Source organism: Grampus griseus (genome assembly GCF_964374135.1).
Source record: "Grampus griseus genome assembly, chromosome: 11".
NCBI lineage: Eukaryota > Metazoa > Chordata > Mammalia > Artiodactyla > Delphinidae > Grampus > Grampus griseus.
In genome coordinates, this window is record NC_139005.1 from 90,581,071 (window position 1) to 90,595,957 (window position 14,887).

At 50.8% G+C, this 14,887-nt stretch overlaps 1 protein-coding gene across 1 annotated transcript in view; it reads left to right on the plus strand.

The window, feature by feature from the left end:
* The first annotated feature begins 2,713 nt into the window (after nt 1–2,713).
* TOM1 (target of myb1 membrane trafficking protein) overlaps nt 2,714–14,887 on the plus strand; it is a 45,543-nt gene continuing 33,369 nt past the window's right edge. Inside the window, exon 1 of the mRNA XM_082665131.1 lies at nt 2,714–2,835. Within this exon, the coding sequence (XP_082521257.1) occupies nt 2,784–2,835 (52 nt within the window). The 5' untranslated portion in view covers nt 2,714–2,783. The remainder of the gene's footprint in view (nt 2,836–14,887) is intronic.

Consider the following 14,887-nt stretch of genomic DNA (forward strand, 5'->3'; position numbering starts at 1 on the left):
ATGCAGAAAAGTACTTTTCCTGAGTTTATACAGCTACATAAATGGCAAAGCCAGAATAAACACACTGGTGCAGTTGACCCCAAAGCTGAGGCTCTCTTCAACCCCAGGCCACTTTCAAAGTTAAATTGTGTATGTAATTCATCAGAATCCTTCCCCATTATATGCAGTCCTGAGCAAATGTGATTGTAGGAAAACTGTCAGACCTTTTCATTGTTCAAATGTCCTTTTGTCCTAGCTGGATTTTACTATACAGACCTCACTTTTCTTGTCATCCTGTTGTCTTTAAGCTTTGGAGGCAAAGTATCTTGATTTTTTTGTCTAAAAGTACTTAAAGGATATAATTATGTTACATTTATGCAATATGTCAATTTTAAAGGACTTAAAACATTTTTATCCTTAGGAAGGCATTAGATTTTTTTTCTTTTTATTTTTAACATCTTTATTGGAGTATAATTGCTTTACAATGGTGCGTTAGTTTCTGCTTTATAACAAAGGGAATCAGCTGTACATATACATATATCCCCATATCTCCTCTCTCTTGTGTCTGGCATTTTGATATTGATATTGCTAAAACACTTAAAAGGAAAAATTAAAACAGACTTTTTACTAAATGAGTTTGTTCCTGTTAGGAAACACTTTGAACATATAGTTTTAATTAGTTCTGTACTACATTTAATGTTTGCAATTTACATTCCTATCTATCGTATTGACAAAATCCACACACTTCCATTTCTAATATAATAGCTAAATAGCTTTCTGTTTACATAGAGCTATGGTTTCACTCCCTGTTTGGGGGTATATGGTTTCTTACCATGAAGCATAAAACTTATGGCTGTTTTATTCTTGGCAGAAAGCCAAGATCTGCCCATAATCACTTTAATCTCTGCTTTTTTGCGGTATGTGGGCCTCTCACTGTTGTGGCCTCTCTCGTTGCGGAGCACAGGCTCCGGACGCGCAGGCTCAGCAGCCATGGCTCACGGGCCTAGCCGCTCCGCGGCATGTGGGATCTTCCCGGACCGGGGCACGAACCCGTGTCCCCTGCATCGTCAGGCGGACTCTCAACCACTGCGCCACCAGGGAAGCCCTGCCCATAATCACTTTAAACCAGAGTGGTGCAAGAAGGCAAGAACTTCTGGTTAAATCACCACCCAACATGGTGTTAAAGGTTGTTAATGGAAGAATCCAATGGAAAATCATGCTAAATATATTCCATACAACCAAGCAATATGTTTAAATGAAGAAAAACATGGAAGGTACCTGACATGAAGATCATCTTAAGTGTACATCTCCCCTTATAGTCCAAATACCATTACAGAAAGGTAGATTGATTTAGATTTTCATGCGTTAGTCACTGTGCTGCACAACAGTGAGAGAAATGGACATAGCATCCCAGCCCTCAAAGAGCATCTAGACTACTGGGGGTATGGGCATGTATTAACAGGTCTCATGAGCATTATTAAAACACTTCAAAGCACAGAAGTACATGACGTCCATAAAGCTTTTATGTTGTACGGTAAAGATGTCAGCCCCTATGACTGCTCAGATTAACGGAAGTGATTAAGATCTAATTCACGTTTTCTATCGTCCTAAATTTCTGCAATTTACTAGCCTTTCAAATTTAAAATTCACAGATATGCCCAAAAAATACTGAAGCATCCAGCAGTAACCCAAACTACCAAAGCAGTGGTTATTGTATCTTTTGGAGTGCATGTCATTAGAAGCAAAAAAAAATAACCAATAGATCTAATATTGGTATCTAATGAGTAGATGACATAGCTGAAACACAGCACACGAGAAGGTTGAAGATATTAGAATTACAAAGCTGCGAACAGCCTTTGAGATTCTTAATTTTTAGCTTGGGGTCCACTGCTGCACCTCAGGGACCCCAGAAACTCCCTGAGGTCAAATTGTATCTCTGCCTTTTTTCTTCAGAAAGGCTCCGCTGCTTTCTACACTTTCTCAAAGGAGCCAGTGACCTAAAAAAAGAAAGGTCCTTGACCTAATTCCAGAATCCAGAGAAAATGGAAGCCCGCTGTTTGAATCACACAGTAAATGAATGGCTGAGATGGGTCCCAGGACCCACTCGTGACATCTGTGTGCTTTCTACCACCCTGGGCTCTAGCCCGTCCCTAGCTGCAATTCACTGAGTTGGCTCTCAGTGTCAAGGTGCCGCAAAACCCTTGGCCCTTCCCTCCTATTTTGAGGTAACGGAATCTGGGCTGCAAACAGGATACATTTTGCAGCCGGGAGACCTCGATCTCAAATAGGAAGAGTCTTCTCTGGGCAGGGAGACAACAGGCCAGAGAGGCTGTCAAACCCAGCAGTGGGTGTGTAGTCATAGTGAGGTCCTAGAGGCTAAAACTAAGAGCGAGAGCTGGAGTCTCAGCTTACCGGGTAACCTTACCCAAGTCATTTCCCTGGTCTAAGACTGGGTTTTCTGGGTGTGTAGAGATCAAAGACAACGCCCCTAATCCTTAAAAAGACGTGAAGGATGTGGCTTAGACCCAAGCGCCGCAGGCCCGCAGCCGCCCGACGTCGTGCGTGACGTCCACCGACGCCGAGTAAACCGCAGTGAGGTCATCGTCCTCCGCCTCGAGGCGCCGACCCTCCATGTCAGGGGCGGGGCCTGCGGCCGGCTCCAGACTCCCTCTGCCCCGCCCCAGCCGCGCCTCCTCGAGGACCGTCCGGCGCGTCACGTGACGGGTCCGGCGCTCGCGGTTGCTGTCAGCTGATTCCCCGGCTTGGTGGCAGTGGCAGTGGCAGCGGCAGCGGCAGCCGTGGCGATGGACTTTCTCCTGGGGAACCCGTTCAGCTCTCCGGTGGGACAGCGCATCGGTAAGTCCCCTGGGCCCGGCCCAGCCCCAGCGCAGGGTTCCGCGCCCGGCACCGGCCCCCCGGCGCGCCTCCAGGTCCCCAGTTACACACCTGAGGGAGGCAGGGAGAGGAACGAGGTTGGAGTGTCTCTGCCTGACCTGGCCCCGCCCAGCCGCCCGCCTGCTTTGATTGACAAAAGCCGAGGTCCACTAAGAAGCCTCGGCTTGTGATGGATACCGACAGCAACCAATAGATAAAGAGAGAAGGCGGGTCCTGGCGGCCGCGACTCAGCCAATGTGCGGCTGCTAGGGTCGCTAATCAAGGGAGAAAGTTTGGGGGGTTAAAGGGACTGCGTGGTTTTGCAGTCCATGGGCCCCTCGAATGTTTCTCTCGTCGCCTCCCCGGCGCAGGTCGCGCCGCCTGGGCCCTTGCCGTCTCATTCCTGGCTTACTCGGCGCTGCGGACACGGATACCTGAGAAGGGCTGGAAGTCCATTCTCCAGGACCAGGAGACAAGGGCTTGGCGGCTGGGTTGGCGTCTTGCTGGGAGGGGGACAGGGAGCCCTGCCTCCCCCGGGCCGGGGCTAGACGCTGAGGAACCCGTTCCATGAGGAAGCCAGGCCAAAGCTTCAGGACGTGCCGGCCTTGGCCGCCCTCACCAACCGGCATCAGATGGACCGCATGGAGTCGCAGACTCTGAGCTGGGAGTGATCTTAGAAACCACCTGATTCGGTCTCCCTCATTTCTCAGTAGAGGGGATGGCCAAGCCCTGTGGCAGAGACACAGACTCACTCAGAGCCCAGATCTCCTGCATCTCTCGCCCCCTATTGACGGGAGACTTATTAGTTCTGTGACGTTGCCTCTGTAGGGAGGATTCCTCACCTGTGATTAGGGGATAATAATGATCCCGACCTCCGTGAGGTTGTTGTGTAGGTTAAACTCGTTAATAAATGTAAAGGACTTAGCGCCTGGCACGTGGCCGATGCTATATAAAAGAAAGTGGTAATATTTATTATTGTTACTGAGACACTGCCAAGTGAGGGTCTCGAATTCCTGAAAATGGCTGGACAGTTGGTCTCATAGGCACTCATTTCTGCCCACCAACGCAGAGAGGACCCACAGGCCGTGGCCCAAACCGCTAACACTTCTCCAGGGCAGTCTGGGTGTGCCTCCTTGCATGAAGAAGCCCAGGGCAGTACTGTGAAACTCTCTCCAACTTTTTGACGGTTTTTAGCCTTAAGTTCAAACTGGGAAAATTGGATCTTTTAGACAAGATATTCTTTCCATTCTTACTATCTTGGAAGCCAAACCTCGCTTAAGTCTGTTGACCCAGCTCTGTTGAAATCGCCCTCGTGGCCATTTGCGGCTCTTCTGAGGTTTTGTAATGAAATGTCTTCAAGAGGAGGCTGTCAGTAGAGAATTTACACACCAGGAAGCTCCTGGATGAGAGAGGGGAAGCTGTACCTCTCAGGGCCACCTCCCTGCCCCACCTACTACACACACACACACACACACACACACACACACACACACACACATGCACAGGTGAGTCGTTGTTTTGGAGCTGAAAAGAGAAGGCAGCTTGTCTCTCATCTTTATTTCTCTAGCTGCAGATACCACTGCTTTCATCACATGCCAAGTTTGAGACTTCCTACCCCTCCCCGCCCAAAAAAATTCTGGCTTTCACAGTCAGCCACATGTGCCTGAGCCTCTCTAGAAAAACTCGTCTGGACTCTGGGCTTTAGATGGTCAAAGAAAAGAGTTTCTTTTCTTACTCTGAAAGGTTGCCTGTCTTGGGCAAGAGATAACTCAGTCCAAAGAGTTACTAACCCTTAATACCTTAGAGCACAGAGCAAGTATTACTGCAGGAACAGTCCTTACCCTGGGGCTCTTGTGACCCAGGGCTCTCATCAGAATCCCCTGGAAGACTTGTTAAAGCATCGAAGGCTGGACCCCATCCCCAGAGTTCGTGACCCTGTAGATCTGAGATGGCCACTGGATTGGAAACCACACATTAAAACCCTCTGTTCTAGCCCATCCCCTTCATTTTATACAGGAGACTGAGGCCCAGAGAGAGGAGGTAGAGACTAGCACTCACCCAAGGACCCCAGTGAAGTGACAGGAAAGCTGAGATGAACTGCCCTGAGCCCCTGATATCTGAACCGAAGCTGAAGAAGCTCTAAAAGTAGGATTAAATGAAGAATGTCTGCCATTTGAGTTAATACCCTCAGTATTCCTTTTTTCTTTTCTTTTCTTTTTTCTTTTCTTTTTTTGATAAAGAGATGGCAACAGCCCTGATTGGCTGTGATTACTATTACTAATGACCTAGTATTAGCTGCTTGCATTTCTGTAAACTGCAGGGGTGAAATAATCTCTTCTCAAGCCTGCCAACTCTATCTCTCTGTTGAGAGTAGAGTCCTGTCCAGTTGGCAGCCCTGAGCACAGTGGGTCCTGACGGTGTTAATCAGGGGTGAGTGTCTCTCAACTCACAAAGTTCCCAGCCACCCACCTACACCCCTTTGTGCTTGCTGCTCCCTCTGCCTGCTGCCGGTGCATCCTTCAAAGCCCCGGGCATCGTCACCTCCTCCCTGAGGCTTTCTCTGACCCCTTCAGATCCAGCCATTGCTTTTGTGCCCTCCCATCACCCTAGCTCTGCAGGCTCCCTCACTGTCTGCCTTTGGGCTCTGAGCCTCTGCTCCTTCCTGGGTGGAATGGGGGTTATACCAGCATCCACCTCTCAGGATGGTTGTGAGAGTGAAGTGAGCTGCTCCGTGGAGAGGGCCTGGCACATTGTCAGTGCTGGGGAAACACCATTGTCATTTTTATTATTTTCACCGTCATCACACTAATATAGCACTGTCCCATTCTGATAGTAGTTGTGCATGTGTCTCCCCGTCTAGCCTGGGCTTCCTGAGGGCAGGTGCTGTACCTTACTGATCCAGACCCTTGGCTCCTAGCATGGTGCCTGGCGCATAGTAGGAGGAAAGAAAGGAGAAAAGGAAAGTAACAGTTTGTGAGCAAATGCCAGGTGCCACGCTGGTATCACGACCCTGTTGTCGAACCCAAGTTCGTGTGCCCAATGCACAGTGAGGCTAAACAAACCAAACAGTTTGGAGCAGTGAAAGGTTTATTGCAAGGGCTAAGCAAGGAGAATGGGCTGCTTGTGCTCAAAAGACCCAAACTCCCTGATGGTTTTCAGGGAGGAGTTTTTAAAGGCAAAATTGGTTGCGGGGTTGGGGGGAGTGCAGGGTCTGTAACTTTCCTCTGATTGGTTGGTGGGGAGGTGACACGATGGTGCTCCAGGAATCTCAGGCATCAACCTTCTGGTTCCCTCCACTCTGGGGTCTGCTTGGGCAGACCTGAAGTCACCATCCTCCCCCTGGGTGGGACCCCTAGGTCCAGCAGAAGAACTCAGAGATTTGTATCAGATTGTTAAGTAAATCCCTCGAGGAGGAGCTGGGACTCTGCTTTATCGCTGCACCAGTGTTTCTTGACTGCCTTTCCTTTGTTTCTGCCTTCCCTCCCTTCCCTAATTAGTAACTGTTTGAATCTGCACTTTGGCACTCGGGGAGATTTAGGAGGCTGAAGCCTTTTTCCCACAAACAAGAAATAAGGAAGGGAGGGAAGGGGGACACGGAAAAGCTTTTGTGCCCGGAAGGACCCCACAGGGTCCCGCTCAGTTTCAAAGCCCCCTTTTCTTTGATATTCGTCAGGACGAGAAAGGGAATAGTTTTGGATGGAGAGCTTAATCAGGAATTCGGCAGAGGACGTCGGTTTTAGGGAGACTCAGTTTCAACCCTGCAGGGTTTTGCTATTTTTTCCCATGTCACTAAAGGTAAGTCTGAAGGCAGGTGTCACTTCCCAAGGTCTCACAGCTCAGTAGAGTCTCTGGCTGCAAAGCTGAGGTCCTCTCTCGTCCCCTCACCACACTGCCTCTGGCTGATCAACACCTGTTTGGAATATGCGGCATCCCAGCCCTCCAACATACAGTTACCGTTTGACCCACAGACTAGCTTTTCTGATGGCAATGCACCCCTGGACCTGTGCACATTTCCACGTCACTCACCTGTCCACTAAAGAAAAATATGCACAACCTAAAAGTTGAGAATTATGTTTCATCTGGAGACCTTACTGAGGATTACAGCCTGCGAGGCAGCCTCTCAGCTAGCTCTGAGGGACTGCTCCAAAGAGGTGAGGGAGGAGCCAGGACATACAGGAGTTTTTGCTGGGGGGAAAAGAAAGTAGTCAAACATAAAAAGATTACTGCTAATCACAAAAAACAGACATCTCAAGTTAATGATTTTAGTGCTTTCCTCTGTGTGGGAAGATGCAAGAGTCTGGGCTTATTGAAATCAGTCCTTTGACATGCATCTTCAGTATCTAGTGGCAATATTCTGTTTTTCTCCATCCTGAATTCCACTCAGGTGCACCTTTGGTGAGGGGAGGGTGCTGCAGTGGCCAGAGGCTTGATGGCCGCAGCTGCCTTTGTTGTCCGCACAGCCTTATCTATCAGGAGGGCTTCCCATTTCCCGTGCGCAGCAGCCTGGGGCTGAAAGGATCCCAGATAGCTGCGTACTAGCTGGTGTTGACACAGCCCTCTTCTTCCAAGGATTTAAAAACCCTTCCCAGGTATTCTCTGAGGACAGCCCTTACTGGCTGTGTCTTATAGAGAGACGTCAGAAGGCAACCCAAGAACCCCATATTCCACTTCAGACTGTCGGCTCACCCCTGGCCCTTTGAACTAGAGATGCAGGTGACTCAGGAGAGCAAGCCGCAAGCAGCAGAGACTATAAACATGGGCAGTGCCTGGGGACCAGCCCCAGGCAGCGGGTGCGGGAGAACAAGATGGACCAGGCGGAGAGCCCAGAGCCTAAGACTGAGTCCTGGGCTGGACGGGAGAGGTGAAAGGTCGGGGAGAGCCACGCTTAGTTCCACAAAGGCCAAGCCAGGGCGGCCACCGGAAGGCATCATAGGTAAGAGACCATAGGCATTAGCAGGAAGAGAACACCTCGGGCCCTCGGGGCTGCCATTTTGGGAGTGATGAGTGGAAACCAAACTGGACACTCAAGCAAGGTTGTCAAGGGGACACCAGGCGGGGCGGCAGGAGACCTGGGTCCAGCTGCAGTTCCACTGCTGACTATGTCACACTCCTTCTCCCCTGCCTCCCTTACCTGTCACACAGAGGTGCCACCGTCCTCCCTCTGTTTCCCAGAGAATTGAACAACTGAGGGGACGATGAGGACAGGAAGGATTGATGCTGGAGGAAAGAAGCACACGGCTGGGCATTGCAGAGGGGCGATAGAACCAACTGCACAGGCTTAGAGGGCAGAGTGGCCGGTTGCCAGAGGAGCTCAGTGCCAGCGCCTTTCACAGTGGGCCTGGCTGCCTTGTTTGGTGGTGAGCTCCCTAACCCTGGAGGTATGAAGGCAGAGGTTGGAGGGGAGGGAGGCTGTAAGGAGGATGCTGCATGGCTGGCAGGGTAGACTAGATCAGGATTTGCAGACTTTAAAGGGCCAGATAGTAAATATTTTGGATTTTATGGTCCATATGGCCTCTGCCGCAAATGGCTAAACTCTGCCCTCAGAGCACGACGGCAGACAGACAATAAGTCAATGAAAGGGCGTGACTGTGTTCCAATCAAACTTTATTTATGGACGCTGAAATGTGAGTTTCATATAATTTTCACGGGTCATGAAATTTGTTCTTCTTTGGATTTTTTTCAACCATTTAAAAATGTAAAGACCATCCTTAGCTTGTGGGCCATGCAAAAGCAGACTGCATTTGGCACGTGGGTTTATAGTTTGCTGACCTCTTAGCCAGAGGCAGAATGATTAAGTTATTTGTTCTTCAAACTGGGGTCCCAGAGCACCCCTGTCAGAGATGTTTGAGGATGCTCCAGCCCTGGACCCCCTGAGTCAGAATCTCTACCGCTTCCCACCCTGTGCCGTGGGGAGCCCTTGCATCTTGAAGCTCCAACTCCTTGATCCATAAGTGCTGGCGCCAGGTTAGAACCCAGAATTTCTGTCTTAAGGATAACAGGGACAAATGTCTAGAAAGGGCTTTGTGTCAGCTAGCCGCATGGTACACAGTAAGGCATCCAGGATGTGCTCCTGAGTCAGGCCAGGTGGTCTGAGTCCTGGTTTATCCTTCCCCTGCTTTGTTACCTGGAGCAAGTTACTTAACCTCTCTGTTCTCCAATTTCCTGTCTAAAAAATAAGGATAATGATAGCACGTATCAGTTGGGATTGCTGCGTTGCTGTGTTGGGAAATTGTAGTATTGTCACGTTGTGAAGCATTCGGCCCGGTGCCCGCCAGACTGTAATTGTCCATAATTGTTAGCTGTTGTGATTTTTTACCCGGTATTATCATCATTGCTGGGATGTAGTCTAAGTTCGAGGCAGAGCCCAGGTGCCCACCCAGGGCCCTGGCTCCAGCACAGCCTCTGTCTGGTCTTGGTGTCACTGGGAATGAGCAGTCGCAGGCTGGGTGGCAGCCACAGCCACAGACAGGTCAGGTTTCAGGCTGCGGGGTGGAGCCGGTTCTCACTTGGGAATTAAAGCCTTTGCCTGACCCTACAGATGGAACTGGTGAATAGGTTTTGTTCCCTCCCTGAGCTCAAAGAAATAAGAGTAAAGTCCTGGAGTTCCATCCTTCTGGTTTCAGAAAAAAACAAAAACCCTCAGTGTCTTCTAATTAGCTTGGGGCCATCACCCCGTGAGAAGCAGGAGGATTCAGGACAAGTTAACTCTTTACCTTCTTACCAAGGAGTCCTCCGTCTAGGCTAGCACTCTCCAGACTTCTGCCCTTCGTGTACCACCTTTATGATATGTGTCTGCCCTTCATGTACCACCTTTAGTTTTATTTTCAGAGTGTTTTCCTTTTGTTCACTCACTTTTTAAATTTGACCTTATCCTGTGTAATTATATCCTGAAATCATGACTTTGATAAGCTAGTTTGTGTTTTTTCCCTTCTACTCGACGTTCAAGTAAATAGGTAACTCTAAAAATGTCTTTACGTTTGCCCATGAGCGCACCTAGCATGTTCCCAGGTGGCACGTTTTGACCACGGGGACGTCAGCAGTCTGAATAGGGTCAGAGCCTAGACCCTGCATCAGAAGATGTGGGTTCAAGTGCCAGCTCCTCCCCTTCCCAGCCGCATCCCGCAGGCAAGTGACAGAACCTCCGTCCCCACGGAGGTGGGAAGCTTGACAACTGAGAAAGCACCAAAAAGTGCCACAGAGAGCCAAGCAGCTGTGCAAGACCCATGGGGAGCACCTGGGCTTTGCTCCTGCAGGGGAGGTAGAGAAAGGAAGGAGGGAGCTGGGGGGGGAGGGGGGGAGGAGCCAGCGAGGCCACACAGGCTGAGACCAGGAGAACTGAAGGACAGACAGAGGTGTCCCCTGTTCCAGTGGAACTTGTTTGTATTGATGCAGGATAAACCCTTGGGGTAGTTAACTTCATGTATCAACTTGGCCAGGCCATGGTACCCAGATATTTAGCCAAACGTTAATCTAGATGTTTATATGAAGGTATTTTTTAGATGAAATGAACATTTAAGTCAGACTTTGAGAAAAGCAGATGACTGTCCGTAGTGTGTGTGTGTCTCATCCAATCTGTTGAATAGAAGAAAGACTGGCCTCCCAAGAAGAGGGAATTCTGCCAGCAGATGACCTTTGGACTTAAGCTGCATCTGTCCTCTGGGTCTTCAGCCTGCTGGTCTACCCGGCAGATTTTGAACTTCCCAAGCCTCCATAATAGCACGAGCAATTCCTTAAATCTCTCGATAGGTACGTACATACCTACATACATACATTTGTCAGTAACATCTTTTACATTCGTGAGTTGGGGGAACAAAAAAAGAACGTCATATACACCTTGGCCAGCCCCTTCACGCCTCTCTACTTTCATGGCCTTGCTCCTTCTTACCTAGATAGTTTTTTAAAAGCCATCCTTCATCTAACTGAAATTTTCTTCAGTTAGGTACTATAGTTAGTTATATCAACTTTAAAATTGTGGGTTGCCAAAGTTATGCCTCTGTAAAGTATTTTAGAGTTCCTCCTGTGGCCTGTGGTTACAAAATGGCAGGGGAGAGGCAGCCAGGGCTTTGAGGAAGGATGGCTCAGCAAGTTAGGAGACGGATGGAACTTTCCATGCTAGGTCTGGAAAGAGCTATTCGTTTGGAAAATAGGCTTCAGGACAGTGCTGGCTGGGGAAAAATGAATGGCTTCTGCATGTATGTGATTTAAAAATCTATTTTATGGGAATGCTTGAAATTTTCACACAGTGATTTTTAGGTTGATATTTTTGTAGTTGGTAACGTTTGTTTTGGTGTTAGCTGTTGTGCTAGGTGGGATGCAAAGCACATGAAGTGCATTCTCTCATTTCCTCCTCACATAACGCTGGAAGGTGAGTGCTTTAGTTATCCCTATTTTGCAGGGGAGGAACGAGGGCACAGAGAGGTTAAGGAATTCACTCAGGGACACACAGCTAGTGAGTGCTCCAGTCAGGACTTGCACTGGGATTTGTCTGTGTCCAGATCCTACTCTCCTAACTTTCCCGCCTCATTGCTTCCCCTTCGAATTGAAAGGGACCTGGCGGGTTTCCTCTAGAGTGAGAATGTCTGGGCTCAGCGTCCATCCAGGATGAGTTTGTTCCTAGTGGTTCTTTCTGTATCTCTCCGCCCACCACCCCGAGCTTCGGCATATTGGCTTCCTCCTCTTGCTAGCCCCCACGTAACAGAGAGCACAGGTGCAGGCACCCTCTGGTGCTGCCTCTGTTATCAGGAGAGGAGAAACTTCCCCAGGAGCCACTGGGAAGAAAATTCCACCCACACCTCAGTGGCCAGAACACAGGGCCTCTTCTGGTTGCAAGGGAGGCTAGAAAAGCTAAACAATGTGGGCCAGTGGAGAGTGTCTCTCACAGCAACAAGCTCTGCAGGAGTCAGTTCCATGCAGCAGAGTCGATAAACATCCAATGTAGTCACAGGGTGAATTAACACAAATACCATATCCCATGTGGGCAGGTGAGTGGGTTCCCACCCTGTTTCCAGGAGGACAGCACAGCTGGGTGGTGTCCCAGGTCCCAGGGGGATCGGTGGGAACGGTGAAGGCTCTAGCAGTCACTTCCAGAATGGAGTGGTCACAGGAACTGAGGATGGTAACGTGGAGGTCAGATGAAGGAGGCACACGGTGCTTTTTAAAAACATTCGCAGGACTGCTGAGCTGAAGAAAGATTAGGATTTCTGCACAACCGCTACTAAGGGATCAATGAGGCCAAAGGGTGGGAGTACTTCATTTAAATTAAAGTGCTCTAAGGGCTTACGATCGTGGTGAATACGGCCTCATCCTTCATTCAGTCATTCATCAAACACATCCTGCAGGTTTTTCACAGGCCCGGTCATCCTGTGTGGTGTAGAGAATTCAAGGACTCACAAGCTGTAACCTCCACCCTTGAGCTCACAGCCTAATGAGAGAGACGTAGAAACAAAGAAGTAAATGCTATAGGGTTATTGTAACACTAAGCAGAGCTTGTGGTTGTGGTGTGCGCAGAGTGCCGTTGGCCCAGCGTGGAGGGGAAGGCCCTCTGGGGGTCAGGGCAGGCCCCGCAGGGAGCAGCGGGCAGAAGGCCCAGGCGACGGGAGGAGGAAGCGGGGAGAGGGCCGGTCTGCACGCCGCAGGCTGCCACCAGGCTTTGGGGTACCTCGGCTGCAAGTGACCGGCTGCAAGTGACCGAGAGACAGGCAAGCCGGCCCCACGCGCTGGGCTTACTTGGCAAGAAGTCGGAAGGTCGGCAGTTCCAGGATTGGTCTCACGGATCCACGATGTATTGCAACGTCCAGGCTTTTTCTTTCTCTGTCCTGAATATGTTGGCTTTGTGTCCTGAGCGTGTCACCTCGGCCCGAGCTCCAGGCGCCGTGCTCCCATGCTGGCTCCCAGAAGAGAGGACAGAAGGAGACCGGGGGGTGGGGGGGTGGACAAGGCTCTCCCCTCCCCGACAAGGCCCCGCCGACACCCTGTACTCCCCAGGCATCCGGACTGGGTAGCTCACCCACTCCTGGACCGGGCTCTGGCAAAGGGGAGAGGGGTTGCTGCTTTGGGTGGGGAAGAGGAAGGAGCGGCTGGGGGGCAGGCTAGCGGGTGTCTGTGCCTGATTCCCTCTGTCTGGCTTTGAAGACTGGTCTGCCAAGCCATTGGCATCATTGCCTTTCTCCTCCAGCTGCCTTGCTCCCTCCTGACCCTCAGCCTCCCTTGGGCTCCTGGATCTTTCCCCGTCTCAGCACGGCCTTTTCTCCCTCCTTCAGGTCCTTCAGACTGACCCTCAGGCCCCTCGTCTCTGCTCTTCTTCCCGTCATCCCTGAGGTTTCATCACGGATTCATTCATTCAGCACGTGCTCTTCCTCTACCAGGAACGTCCCTCCTCACCTTCCCCAGCCTGGCAGCTTGTGCTCTGTGCTCAGTTCAGTCGGCACCTCCTCACCGGAGCCTTCCCGGTTCCCCTGAGGTGCTGACCCCCTGCTCCCGGCTTCCACAGCGCCCCAGACTGACCTCAGTCACATCACCTGTCATTTTGCACTGAACACGCCTGTCCAGCTGTTCTCACTGACCGCTGTAGGGCCTCCCTAAGGGCAGGGATTCTCTTCTCCCTCTTTGCCTCTCTAGCACCTGGCACAGGGCACAGGCCTCTCTAGCACCTGGCACAGTAGCTGCTCCGAGCGTGTCGTAGGATGGAGAATAGATGGGCGGGAAGAGGGCATCTAGGAGGCAACTGGGGGGCAGATGGGATAAAGGGGTACTGGGCAAGGGATGGAGGCAGCTGGTGGGTGGGGGGAGTGGAGTCGAGCAAAAGGGTGGGTACTACTTACAGCAGATTCCAAACAGCATATCATTTCGTTCATAAATATTTCAGCTTGTCTCTTAAGGGCATGGAATAGGATTCCCATGTAGGAACCAACAAACAAGCCATAATCACAATACCATTACACACTTTAAAAAAAAATTATGCAGATGTGTTTTTTAAAGCCTGAAAACAGTAAAGACTAGAAGGAAATCTCCTCAGAGGTTCACCATGGTTCCTTTGAGTGACGTTAGTAGGTGGCCGTTACACTGGAAAGATGACATTCCATGAATGTGGACTAAAAACAAAACGGCTGTGGGCACCTTTGCAAGGGTGCCAGTCATGGGAGAAGGATCTCGAAAGAGGGCCCCCATGGGAGCTCTGGGTAGAGCTGACGCACCGTGTCACTGCTTTCTTGATCACGGTCAGCTAACTCCCATTCTATCCCTATCCCCCGGGTGGGTGAGCCCTGCCCTAGACCTGGTCATAGTCAAGGTGGGACTAGGGCTGCTATCGGCCTTGACCTTTAAGACAGTTCCTTACTATTTACAAACCATATTTCATTGAATCTAGAAAGAAAAATCTACCAGCTGAGCTCTGACAGGTCATCGTTTGTAAGAAACATCCCAGTATCAGAGGGGCTCAAGAGTGGACAAGGGGGGAATTCCCTGGCGGTCCAGTGGTTAGGACTCCACACTTTCACTGCTGGGGCCCAGGTTCGATCCCTGGTCAGGCAACTAAGATCACGCAAGCCGTGTGGCGTGGCCAAAAATAAAAGAAGAGTGGACAAGGGAGCTTAGGGTCAGTGAAACATGAGGAATGTTCCCCGGGATGGGGTGGGGACAGGTGCTCAGCACTGAACTGGGGCGGCAAGGGGGTCTGGAGGCTCGGCCGCTCCTTCCGCAGACGTTGGCCGAACCTCTACCCTCCTTCCCACCAGAGGGTAGGCCCCGGTGAGACAGAGATGTCCCCGGAGCTCAGGGTCCAGCCGAGGCAGGCGGGGGCAGAGCAGAGGGAGAGCACACGGGTCCAGAGGCCCCCGGGCCCGTCTCTGCATCCCTGTACTCCACTGCCAGGTGTGGGCATCAGCTGTGCCCACACGTGGTGGCGGCTGTAGGGCAGTAACAAGAGGTCCACGCCACGTCCTGCGCAGGCTGACATGCAGCGAAGGCCGGTCATTTGGTCGCTGTTGTCCACAGTGTTACTGCCGCAGTGCGGGATGAGGCCTGGCACGGTTTGCCC